The 13,595-nt window shown below is 52.1% G+C and overlaps 1 protein-coding gene across 1 annotated transcript in view; it reads left to right on the top strand.

Annotated features, from left to right (window-relative positions):
* Positions 1 to 4,174, top strand: part of LOC120516532 (protein-tyrosine-phosphatase MKP1) — a 59,774-nt gene extending 55,600 nt beyond the window's left edge. Inside the window, exon 6 of the mRNA XM_039738275.1 lies at positions 525 to 4,174. Coding sequence (XP_039594209.1) covers positions 525 to 1,376 — 852 coding nt within the window. The 3' untranslated portion in view covers positions 1,377 to 4,174. The remainder of the gene's footprint in view (positions 1 to 524) is intronic.
* Positions 4,175 to 13,595: the final 9,421 nt, after the last annotated feature.

The raw sequence follows: 13,595 nt of genomic DNA on the forward strand, positions 1-13,595 counted from the left end.
ACGTGACGGTGGGGTGCTCTTCACCACCCACAGAGGTGGGCATTTGACTCCCGTTGCAGACCAACCTGATGGTGGAGGTGGTGGGTTATGACCGATATGGGGGGGTCATTTGTACTTAAAGACGGAATTGATATTCTAATGATAGTTTCTCATGTTTGCTTTTTGGTATTTGTTAGATTTTTAACGGAGTAATCCAAAATGATTCTTAAGACCAACAAGTTATTTATTAGGTTAGTCGACTAATTGAAGAAGTAATCGTTAGACTAATCGGTAAAAAGAAATACTCATGAGGTGCACCCCTTGGCATCTTTTCAGGTGGTCTTCTGCTCCCACACTTTTCCCGTTTCCAGTTGTTACCCTCGGTTGCTCTGCCCACTTTTTTCAGGAGGTATTGGACATGCCAGACCTCCAGGGTGCCCATGATGTTGACCAGGACTCTTAAGTCTCTTAACTTGGAGACTTTGGTGCCCTTTTCTTTTTTTGGGATGTGCCCACACTAACCCCTTTGTCCTTTCTTCCTGCAGATGGAGCAAGTCCATAGTGCAGGGGCGGCAAGCAGCACCGGCTCATTGGAGCGAGCGTCGCTCTTCTGTGCTGCAGCCTCCAACACGTCGATCCCCGGCCTGTCGAGTCCCGTGGAGCACCTCACCAAAAGCAAATCGTCCAGCCGATTCTCCTTGTTCTCTCCTCCTTGGAACAGCAGCTCAGAGTCCGACTCCAACCCTCCGTCGCGATCTGGCTCCAAGAAGCTGCGCAATTACGCAAAGAGAAGCCTGAGCAAAACCGAGGACGCGGCCGACGTGAAGCCGAGCCCACCCGAGGAGTTCCATCACTCGGAGCCGGTGATATCCAAGGTGACCGACTACATCTATGTGGGCAATCTCAACGCGGCCTACAGCGGGCGCACGCTCTGTCGAAACAACATTGACAGCATCATTGACATGAGCTGTTTGCCGGATGAGCAGAACGTCTGCGTCATCCCCTGCACCTGCTCCCGGGACACCAAACACAGCTGGTCTCGCCTGAAGGTAGACATCGGTGACGCAGCCAATGAGGAGAGGATCTCTCTGAAGCATCGGGGCTTTGAGGATATCAACGAGTGCATCGACGCCTCCACCGAGAAGCGCAAGCGGGTTTTAATTCACTGCCGGGATGGCTACTCGTTGGCTCCCACCTGCATCATCCAGTACCTAATGGTGAAAAGGAACATGAGGCTTCTGGCGGCCTACGAGTTTGTCCGAGCCAGGTACCCCGTAAATATTAAGGAGCGCCATCAGGATCTGCTAGTTCATCTGGAGAAGCTGCTGAGGCCAGACAGTACTGTGGACCCAGAATGCTTCAAGCAGGCCATTTCTCGCAAGATGGCGTGGACATGACTGAGGAAGAATGCGATCGGTACGAAACTTGAAGTTTGCGTTACTGTAACAAGTTCTCATGCACTAACGCACCGTATTGCATGCTCACCCTCGGCTCACTCCATCCCTTTTAGTCTCCCCCAAAAGTCGGCAAGTGAAAAGATGCGACTTTTTAAGCCTGGTCAGGTGCCAACCCCAAAAGGTCTGCATTTTAGGGTAGAGATGGGCAGTTCTGATCCGTAGAGGGCAGCGTTGTGTGTAATTGTGGGCGTGTCATCTGATGGCGAGCCAATCGCAGGCCAAGACCTCCAGTCGCCTCTGGTTAAGGTTTGGCTTTGGTGTCTGCACGTTTGTTCAGCTCATGTGGCGTTGTTCACGTGTGCTTTGGGGTCTGGACGCCGTGGAGAGAGGTACTCAGCGGGGGGCCGGCGCCCCTGAAGTTTGTTACAAATACGCAGTAGTGTGCCAGGCAAGAAACAGAGAGAGAGAGAGAGAGCGGGTAAAGAAGACCCCAAATAAACGTGAAGCATCATGTGCAGAATAGAGCCGTCCGTCCGTACGTACGTACATACAAACACGCAGCGTGTCGAGTCTCCTCGCCTGTTACACGGTTTATGTTGAAGCCTAAGGGTGCGTACAGCCGACACAGACGGACACAGGAGGCACAAGGGCAAGCGCACGCTTTTATTACTTCCTCGTGGGAAACGCCTTCACCCGTTGCCCCCCAGTACAACACAGTTCACTAGGCACAGCACAGCACAACGCTCTGCTTCTTCTTCTCCTCTTTCTCTCCTCCTCCCTCCATTCCTCATCTCCCTCCTCCCCGAGTGATGGCTGCTGGCTTCTTTTATAAGGCGCCCAGAGGTGCATTCAGGGGCTCAGCAGCAGCTCCAGCACCCCCTGGCAGTGCCCACGTAACCCAATGGGACTCCAGCTCCCATGGGCCCCTGCGGGAATCCTATGCACCGCTGCAGGGGGGCTGCCATCCACGCTCCCTCCCCCTGTCCTTGTAGCGTGGAGGTGTCCCCAAGGCCCCGCCCAAAGGGCCATACGCCACATCTTGTTAAACAACAGAATGACGAATCGAAAGCAGGATTTTAGAAATATAAAAAAGTGAAGTATCTCCTTGAAGTATGCAGACCCTTCACTCAGGGCTCCATTGAAGCCCCTTTGGTAACCATTGCAGCCTGGAGCCTTCTGGGGTCTGACGTGACTCAGTCAGGGGATTTCCTGACCTGCCGAATCTGTTAGGCTCTGCCAGGTTGGATGGAGACCATCGATGGGCAGCCATGCTGGGGTCTCTCCGGAGAAGTTTCTTTAGGCTCAGGTTGGCACCTTTACTTTCTGTCCCGTTGGAAGTTGAACCTTCTGCCCCGACTGAGGGCCCGAGCGCGCTCTGCAGGCTTTCATTACGGATATCTCTGGACTTTGCTCCATTCAGCTTCCTCTCGACTCTGTCCATGTCTCTTAGACCCTGATGCTGCCACCAGCGCGCTTCACCTTTGTAATGGTGACGCACAAGTGTTGAGTGGTGCCCGGTCTTCTTCTTCTTCTTCTTCATACTTAGAGTTGAGACCACACAGCGCCATCTTGCTTTCATTACACCACAGAGTCTTGTTCCTCACAATCTGAGACCACTCCAAGCTGGCTTTCATACCTCTGAGGAGAGGCATCTGCCATAAAGCGCCGTTTGGTCGAGCGTTGCAGTGCTGGGTGTCCTCCTCGAAGTTTCTCACCTCTCCCCACAGGTTCTCCGGAGCTCAGCCCTCAAGTTCTTGGTCACCTTCTCTTTGGGCTGCTGTGGAGGCCGCTGTGCTCTTGGGAACCTTCAGGGCTGCAGCCTTTCCCAGTCCCACCTCTGTGCTCTGCTTGGACTTCATTCGACCTTAAGGCTTGGATTTGCTCACCTGTAGGACCTTTTCTAGACAGGTGTGTGCCTCTCCCAATCGGGTCCCATCAATGGAATTGACCAGAGGTGAACTCCAAACATCTCAGCCATGACTAAAACGATGGGACGCACCTGAGCCACAGCTACGGGTCTCAGTGCCTTTTTCATTTTTAGCGAGTGGTGCTCTGGTGTCCTCCCAAAGTCGTGCAGGTCAGATGAATTGGCATCGCTAAATTGGCACTGCCGTGTATATTTGGAAGCCCTCACCAAAGGTTTGTTGTACAGATGAGTTTAGCAAGGCCAAGTAAATGCAATCAAGTCTTTGGAGAGTATTTTTGCACACTTGTGTAGACAATGGCCACCAAGATAACCTCTAAGTGTTTATCGATATTCAAATTGAGGTCACGACCCACATGGTCACACCGTCGACAACCCAACTAGCGTCATGACGACGAGGCCACAACACAGATAAATGGCAGACACGGGCATTAAACAATAAACTGATGTTAAAAAACAATAAGAGAGAGCGACCATTAAAAAGGGAGAGCGTCCGTTAAATCGGACATGGAGACCACCAGCAGGGCAGTGACGAGTCTCCGGCCGCCAGGTGATTGTGCTGTCACCCTGCTGAGTTGGCTCTCTTGGCACAGTGAGCTGCCATTGTCAATCAGCTGTTCGTGGCTGCCAGCCCTTTGTGTCTGTGTATGCAGCACCACCTTGTGCCCAACATCAGTAACGTCGCCTTCATCGAGAGCTGCATAACAGACCACCAGTTTAAATACATCAAAGGGGGTCCGGCCGGCTCCAATGGTCTAACCGATGGCTTAAATAGCCGGGTGTGAATGTGACGGTGGGGTGTCCTCAGTCACTTTGTGCTCTTCACCACCCACAGAGGTGGGCATTTGACTCCCATTGCAGACCAGCCTGATGGTGGGGGTCATTTGTACTTAATGACGCCGTTGCTTTGCACAGCCTTGATCTGACTTGACTTTTCTGTAGTTATGGTGACATGGGGCAGGGTGGGGGGACACGACGACTGATGAGAGCGTGACGACTGCGTCACTGGACGAGACGCTGAGAGCCGCCGCCTCACGGCCTGTAAATGTGGGGCAGTGGACGCCACGTGAGTGACTTTGTTAAATATCGAGGTCAGTCAGTTGTGCGTCGTGCGCTGCCCGCTGACGAGTGTGCCTTTGGCGTGCCTCTCGTGTCCTCCTCGTTATGAGCGCGTGTGTGTGTGTGTGTGTTCCTTCTTTAACACGAGGTGGGATCTGGGATGGATGAGGTCCATAAGAGTGTGTTTTAAACCGCGCAGTGCTTTCAGGTCCCCTAAACTGAATATTTGGTACGGATTGGTGTGTTTGTGTCACACTTGGGCCATCGTCACCTGAAGGTACTCGCTCTGTGGGGCCGTCCCCGACATTGACTTTCCCCACTAAACTGTTTTTTTAGTAATTTGTATTGATGCTGTTTGCTACACGCTGCTCAAATAAATCTCGTTCCTTTGGTGTCTGCCCGTCTTGGAGTTGTGTCTTCTGGGCGCCTCGCCTCTCTCTTGTCTCCTGGCAGTGGTCTCGGCCAGGGCTCGGTGAAACTCCAAGCAGGACCCCACTGCAGGGACCAGACCCCCCCAGACTGCACAGGACAAAAGAAGGCAAAGCTAACATGACTCAGAAAAGGGAGAGGAGGGCTTGTGCAACCCCTGGCCCAAAACTGTCCATCTTTATAGTAACATTAGATAACAGACTGCATGTCGGAGTCGAACACTAAAGCTAAAGAGGACAGCAGAAGTTACCTTAGAAATGCAAACAACGCCATATTGAAATCAAAGAGCCAAACGGGAGTGGTGGGTGTAGAAGGCAGATGGGTACAAACCAGTGAATAAAGGACACCCAAGGGGGGCAAACGTAGACAGAGGGGCTGGGAAATGACAAGAAGAGTCTGACTGGCATGGGAACGAGCTGAGGGGCGCAACAAACAACCTCACAAACTGAAACATTCAGAGAACTTGGAGGTCAAGAACACAGGAGGGGTCCCTCGGTAGGCCCAAGAAGACCACCCACCACCCCCCCAGTCCTCGCCGATGACAGATTTTTAGATGTTCAAAAAGTGACATGACGTGGAGTGAAGTCCACCCCACTGTTTCAAGTGCTGCACATAAGACACGTGAAAAGGCATCTGGCAGACGTCCAGAACGCCTCACAGATGTAAAGAACCACAAAATGGCCGCCTGGCATCGCCAGCTAAACAAGTGAAGCTTCAGCAGAGCACTGCGAGAGCAAATACAAACAGGTGACCAACAGTGGCACATGACCAGGTGACATTTGATCGGCTTTATCAATCCCATGAGACCTCTGGGCTCAGTCAAGGCTGAGAGAGTCTGGGTGGGGGTACCCCTTGGCTCAGTAGACGAGAAACAGATGACAATGACACATCATAGGGACAAGACGAGGGATGGGACGTTGCAAAAATATTGGGGTTGAAATCAAAATCTGTGGCAGCAGACTGGAGGCTGGCATGGAGCCCTGGCAACATTATGGCATTGGCCCCCTTGAGACGGCCACTCCAGTCCAGTTTTATATGGTGCCTTTTGTCACAACCTGGGATTTCAGTCAGTCAATCAAAAGACGACTCTTCACAGTGCTGCCCGATGACGAAAGAGCTTTATAAATCACTTGGAGACCGAAATGGCACCACTGTGCCCCCCAACCCTACCCAAGCGTCAATTCTCTGTGCTAGATTTGCCAGTCCTGTGTATTCAGTGGCAGTGGGTGTCACTTTGGAGGTCTCACCAGAGATCAGTTCAGTAGGGTTAAGGTCACAGGCCTGTGACAGACCACCTTCATTAGAAGCCCCCCTTTCTTGATTGTCCTGTTGACAGTTCTCCTGTCTGTGTCCCACGTCATTCATTCATCTTGTCACCGGTCCCACAACATGGCACTTGCACAGAAATGAAGGTGTCACCTGGTGGGCTTGCGCCACACACAGTGCTGAGTATTCAGGCTCCCACTTTAGTCTCGTCAGACCACCGGACTTTCTGCCACACCTTTGCAGGACCTCCCATGTGCCCATTTTCCAAAGTCTTGACTGTCCTGGACACGCGTTTGTTTGTTTGTTTGTTTGTTTGTTTGTTTTCTCTCCCCGTCTTCCATGAAGACCCCTTTTGTGGAGCTCGTTGATTGTGTCCAGTCGTGTCACCCTGGTGTCACAATGTCCTCTTTTGAAGGCAGCCTGACCTGGCAGTGGGGCTCTTTTTGTTTTATTTTTGTTTGTTGTTTTTTCCCCCACTTCTCTATGGTGGTCTTCACTGAGCCCCATGGCTGGTTCTGTGCCCCTGGGGTGGTCTTGTCTTCACCCCCCAGCTCTTTGCTTCCCTATCATGTCTTGTTCTGATGTTCTCCATCCATCCATCCATCCAACCTGCTATGTCCTAATCACAGGGTCACGGGGGTCTGCTGGAGCCAACACAGGGCACAGGGCAGGCACAAACACCAGGCAGGGCGCCAGCCCACCGTAGGCTGATGTTCTTCCTCCTCATTTTGCTTTTCTGTCATATGATTGGACCTCAGTGGGGGGATTGAGAACTGGTGAGACCACCAACCAGGTGTTCCTCACGAGATTTAGATGGACAGAGGGGGCTTTTAAGATGTGACCATTTGACTTTTTCCATTTTCACTTTGGGTGATGCCCGCTGTTTGGTAGATCAACTGGTCAAATCTGAACTGAAGTTTAGACTCTGAGCCAATAAAATATGACAACAGTTGTGGGGTCCGCATGCTGTGTGACAGGGTCTGACGTCCTTGGAGGAGTGTCAACAGCAGAAGTTCAAGTGGTGCACATGTGTGGGGGTCAAAGGTGCTTCAGTCACAGGGGGCTGCGAGTCTCAACTCCAGCTAAGATTTCATGGATGCTCCAGCATTGGAAGTCCTGGTGGGCAGACGGGTGACTGCTGCCTGCCACTCCAGACCAATTGCTGTGTGTCTTCTGATGGAGGTGGCACATCTCTAGCGTGTGTCCAGCGGTGGACCCCCTCACTTAGAAATGTTTGAATTTGACATTTTTACCCAGCAGTCCCCACTCACTAACCCATGATGACACGGTGACAACACGCGGACACAAAGGTTTGCAGGTTGATTTTTCTCTTCTTCATGGCCGCGTTCAGACTCTCCATTCCACACTTTGCAGAAGCCCCCCGTGCCCAAGTCTCCAGTTGCCTTGGCGCCGTCTCGACCAGCGGTCTGGGCAGTTGAGTCCATTCTTCCTGGCAGATCCTCTCCAGCTCTGTTAGGTGCCATCTTCGGTTCCTCCCACAGAGGGTCTGCTGGGTTCAAGTCTGGGCCACTCAAGGACCCTTGGAGACTTGAACTGTGGGTCGGGTCATCTCTTGGCCGGACCACCTGAACTGTGAGCTCCTCACCTCGTCTCTAAGGCTGAGTGCCACACCAGTTCTGTCAGTCAGTGCCCACAGCGGGTGGCCGTAGGAGAGGACGGGTGTAGCTCGACCACTAAATGGAGAACGTGGCCATTCGACTCGGTGCCCCTCTTCATCACCACGACTGCCTGTCGATCTCCCGCTGCCTTCACCCCTCGCTCCTGAACAAGACCCCCGAGACGCCTCCACTTGAGGCAGCACTTCAACCCCGACCTGGAGAGGACCGAGACATCAGACTGGAGGTGCTGATCATCATACCGGCTGTAGACCACCACAGTGTACGTCTGGGGTCAGCATAAGGGTGTCATGAGTGCCAAAGGTCGTAGGTCGAGGATCGAATTCTCAGTCGTGTCATCAGGTGTGCGGCCGAATGTCTTAGACACTTTGGGGGGCTGAACACTCAGGTGGTCAGTCACCACCTGCTTATCGATGATGCTGGACAGACAGGGCAGACCTCAACGTCGAGGGAACACAGGCGTTTGAAAGGGGTCTCCACATGGGGGACCTCCAGATGAATTTCTCTCCCATTCCAAAGGGGGGCTGGGACGCTGACCCCGAGTGGGCCGTGTTCCGTGAATCCATGATGTGGCTGCATGTGACAGTGGCCATCTCCATATCTGCTGGGGGATACCGGTGGTTAAAGGGGGCCGGAGGAGGCTGTCCAAGCTTGACTAGTTAGTGGAGCAGCGGAGGAGGAGGAGGAAGAAACTCGTGTGGATCTGGCAAACTGTCAGGGGGCTCGAGAGGAGGAGTGGTGCGTATGGCAGGGACGGGGTGCTGCTGACCTCACTTGGGGACAATGCTGGGCAGTAGAAGGACCTCCGACATCGACATGGGGGCTCGCCCATCAGTGGGGTAGTTAAGGAGCTCCTTGGTGACTGGGGGGCTCCAGGGGCGTGTGATCTTCACCCTGGACGTTGTTGGGCTGTCCTGGCTGGGGGGAGGTCGGTGACAGAGTCTCCGGATTGTCAAACTGAGCTGCTGGTTTCCATCTTGAAGAAAGGGGGCTGAAGGATCTTCTCCAGATTTAGGTGGGTCGCACTTCTCAGTCTATGTGAGGGTCTGGCTGTTGGTTTAACCTCAGATCTGAGAGGAACATTAGTGTGGATTTGTGGACCCCTGGACTGGCTTGTTACCCTCCCAGGCTCCTGGAGGGCTCATGTCAGTCAGACCAGCTGTCTTCATGTGTTTTGTGGACTCCTCCAGGTGGGGGGGCTTCAGGGTACCGAGCCAGTGGTAGGCCCACATTGCCAGTAGTGAGTGAGACTCGTCTCTGGGGGGCTTGTGCGACTCACCTGGGCTGCACTGCTCATTTATTCTTAGAGTGCAGGGTGACCACCTTAGTGGCCTGCGGGTGGCAGATCAGCTTTGTGCAGATGACATGGTCCTGTTGGCTCCATCGGGCTGTGACTTGAAAGGACCTTCAGTATGGGACAAACACTGCTTATGTGGGGGCTGCGCTTGACCAAAGGTGGGATTGTCGTATTGAAAGGGCAGGCGGGTGGGCACTGGGTTGGGGCGTTTAAGGAAGGTGCCCGGCAGTTTAAGTCTGAACCGAGGGGTCCTGCCTGGGGTGGCGAGATGTTTCCTGTGCTCAGGTCTGCTTTGTGGTGGGCAGTAAGAGAAGATGAGTACGAGGGCCTGGGGGTCTGCTGAGATCGTGGGGGGCATCGTGAGCCGAATGGTGGAACTGTGACGCATGACCAAGACAAGACCATTAAAAAAGAAGAAGAAGATGTTGTTGCAGTTGGTTATGGAAGGACCCCCGGAGATCACGCCGTCTGTGGGACCTGACAGACTGGACAGGCGTGACGTCGACCACCTCGCGCCAACCAGTGGGGGGCGAGAACATGAGGACCAGAATGGTATCTGTTGATTTCTTGTTTATTTCTTCCCTTTTTCTTTCAGGGTTTGTTATTTTTGGGATGCTTTGGCCTCCATTTTCTGTTTTTTTTTTTTCTTTCATTAATAATTTTATTTGAAGAGAATCACATTACATCCGATCAAGTTAAACTTAACAAACCAGAATTCAGCCCCAACAACCATCGCCACCATTTTGGACCCCCGTTGTCAGGCCAGCGTCCCGTGTTGTTAGGGGCGTGTCCTCCGAGGTGACGGTTTAACGTCCACTTGGTCATCGGCGGCCTTCGGGCTGACCGTTGTGTCTTTTTGTCCCCCAATGCTGTCCTTCCTGCACCTCTTGGCTGTCCCTCAGGACTTCGCTGACAGAACCCTTGGGAGTCTCCGATGAATGACAGACGATCAGAGGGTCGTGTCTGGTGTCGCCACCTTCGACTGCTGGCCCGGTGCTCTAAATGGCGGCGTTCAGAAATCAAATCAATAGATAGGATGAGGGTCACTGGGGGGCACAGACAGGCCGTTTCACGGAGCTTTGGAAGAAACTTCGAGAATCAGACACAAAGGAACGGGCCGGACGTGCGCACCGGAGGAGCCAAAGGACTCGAAGTTCAACATTTACTGGAATAACGGCGGGCGGTGAAAGAACGTGAGGCCGCTAGAGGGCAGCAGAGGAGCGCACGTCGGGTTCGCTTCATTAAAGAAAAAAGAAAAGAAAAGAAAAGATTTGTAGCCCAGCCGACATCACGAAAGTCTCTCCGGTGTTCAGTGCCTCCTGCAGAACAGAATCGCTGATGTTAATTAAGATTACAGAATTCGCTGAAAATAAACGATTACTATTTATTTGTATTGTTTTTAAATGTGTTGATGCAGCGCAAATGGCCATTGAAATATGAGTTACACCCAATATAATTCAATTCATCGGACTCATTTTTGGACATAAAATAAATAAACACTTGCATTTGAAAATATTAATATTCATAAATATATTAGTTGGTTTAAATTAACATTTGGTTTAAAGATTTAAGAAAATATGTTTGTTTCAATAATATATTTCATCCATCCATCTATTATCCAACCCGCCATATCCTAACTACAGGGTCGCGGGGGTCTGCTGGAGCCAATCCCAACCAACACAGGGCGCAAGGCAGGAAACAACCCCTGGGTAGGTCACCAGCCCACCGCCGGGCACACACACACACACACACCAGGGACAATTTAGAATCGCCAGTCCACCTCACCTGCGTGTCTTTGGACTGTGGGAGGAGACCCACGCAGACACGGGGAGGACATGCAGACTCCACGCAGGGGGGACCCGGGTCTTCTAACTGCGAGGCAGCAGCGCTACCCACTGCGCCACCGTGCCGCCCCAATCATATATTTAAGCTCAATTAAAAGGAAAAACGCTAATTACCCCTAAGTCAAATAAATAAATGCATTGTGAAACATTCAAGCAATTTTTAAAAGTTGATCGAGTGTTGAATTTTAACTGTCCGTCTCTCTGCCTGCCTATTTATAGAATGTTATTTTTATTCTAACTATATTTGTCAACGTGAGCTTCTCTGAATGGCCAATGGGAAATGAACTAAAAAAATATTTAAAGATAATACTAACCGACAAAAGTGAATGAAAAAAAAATACAATTCTATTAGTAAATACGAAATAAAATTCGATTTTCCCTCCTGGCCGCCACAGTGTCGCTCGTTTTCCTTTAATCCTCACGAGTGACATGGCGACAGGCGGACTGGTGTCGCGTGTTCGTGTTAAGACAAGGAGAAACTGCGCGACAGATGAGAAAGGCGCTATATGATAGAGGGACAGACCTGAAGGGCGCTATAAGAAAGGGTGACAGGGAGGACTTTAGAACAGGCGTCGGTCGTTTAAGGTCGATGGATGGAAACTGATTAAATCGGGATGATACTGAAGCTCTGAAATATAAAATAAAGTTTGCGGACTTATTTCAAAAGCGCTGCAGGCCAAACGGACACCAGGAGCGACGTCAAGGCGACCCTTTGGTGGCTCCGATTGTCCTCCCCCACACCTGCTGCTCGCCTGCCGAGGTCCACTTTGTGGCAAAGCGGTGACAGATGACGGGATCAGAGGTCACCCATCTGCCGTGGGACCTCCTGAGTCGGTTAGAGATGGCCGAGAAATGACAAACGTCATTGGAGATAGCAGGACATGTTGAGATGTTAAATGGAGATGACGAGGGCGGTGAGGTGAAGTCCGTGCCCGTCTGATGACCATAAGGACCATCTTACTGTGAATGTCAGAAGGTCCGCGGTCACCATTCGTTGTCCCGGGGCAGGAGGAGGAGGAGGAGTGGAATAGAAACAAATCATCTCCTCAAAAGGCAACCAGCGCATGCAGTCAACGCAGACTAGTGGACCACAAGGACCTCCTGCTGTCCTCTTGTGATGTCCAGTCCGTCACCACTTCAGCTTCACTGCCCCCCGACAATCCGCATTTTGAGAAAGCAGCTCGAGTTACTTGGTGATGACTTGGTGAGTGCAGGGTGGCAGTGGACCGTAGTGTCCGTCGGCCATTACAGAGGGAGACCGACGTGAACCGCTGGCCCCTCCCAGTGAGTCAGAGAGACCACGTAAACAGTTTATGGAGGTCGTGCTATCAAACTTCTAGAAGTAGCGAATCCCACAGTGTGACCCTGAGCAAGTCGCGCCACCCGACTGAGGTCCACTTGGAAAAGAGAAAAAGAAATGGAACTCAGACTTAGTAAGTCGCTTTGGATAAAAGTGACGGCCAAATAAACGTAAATGTAAACGAAGTGAACACACAGCCTGCTTCTCAAATGATGAAAGTCTGAGCCCCTCTCGTCTCCTCTCTCCCCTCTGTTTGCTGTTTTCTTTCATTTCTCATTCCACCTTTTCTTAGGCCAACGTGACGACATTAAAAACTCGAACCTTTGCGGGCTCCGCTGCAGCGCCAGCCTCTCATGACAAACAAACGTAACGGGCGGTTTAGTGGCGCCACTGCCTACCGCTGCTGTCACGAAGACCTGCAGAGGCAGCCATGTCGGACAGCGCGGGGCCAACCTACGTGGAGCCCACCGCGCCGAGAATCAGACACGAATGAAAGGTTTGTGGTGCGCCGTTAAACGCCGTCCTGCTCGTGTCCGCACCGAAGGGTCCAACTGCGGCGTGTTGAACACGAGGCGCCACTAGGGGGCAACAGAGGACCACTCCTGAGATGAGTGTGCGGAGCGTAAGAGAAACGCAACAATGTAAAAAAAGAAAGAAAGAAAAGAAAAGAAAAGAATACGCTGGATAATCATCATCATCATCATCATCATCGGGCCGTGACACCGGAGACACGGACTGAGCCGCCTTTGAACGCCGAGCGTAACGAGCCGAACGCCAGCGCGTCAGACTCGGGCAGCCATTAACTGTGTAAAGATGGGTCGCTACGCGGGTCGCTATAGTCCTTGGGTCGCTACGCGGACTCTCGGCACGACATGTCACTCGTAACATTTCGGGGCTGTGTGCTTCCTCGTAGTTCAATTGCTTGACAAAAATCCCTTTAATTCTGGGAAGGTTCTTTGCGTATAAAGTTGGTTCTTTTGTTTCCAGAAGGGTCCTAATGTGGGGACAAAACCAAAAAGCTTAAAGCTATTAGGCCACCAAGCAGGGTACGGCAGATCAAGAAGACCTGACCGTATGTGCGTGTCACCTGCAGCGTGAGTCCTTTTAAAGTCGGGACCCCGTATCTCCCATTCATGGAAACTGCCACCGAATTAAATATGCGAAGGTCCGGCCTGCGGCCTTCAGACTTAACATGGATGGGGCTTTTTGGGGACCGAAATCTACCTGAAGAGCCACCCTTTGTGTTTAAGGCAGGATACAAAACTGGCAAAGTGCTGCTGAAAAAGGCGGGCAGACACGCGACTGCACTCCCCCTTTTTGGGGTCCTCGTATCGCCCGTAATACACCTCGGGTCACGTGGGAGGTGCGGCCAGGACGGGACGGCGCACTGCACATGCGCCCAGCGGGGACCGCAGTTGACAACAAGCGCGGTGACAATGAACACCGGCCTCTCCGTTCAAAGG

This window comes from Polypterus senegalus, chromosome 1 (assembly GCF_016835505.1).
Source record: "Polypterus senegalus isolate Bchr_013 chromosome 1, ASM1683550v1, whole genome shotgun sequence".
NCBI lineage: Eukaryota > Metazoa > Chordata > Cladistia > Polypteriformes > Polypteridae > Polypterus > Polypterus senegalus.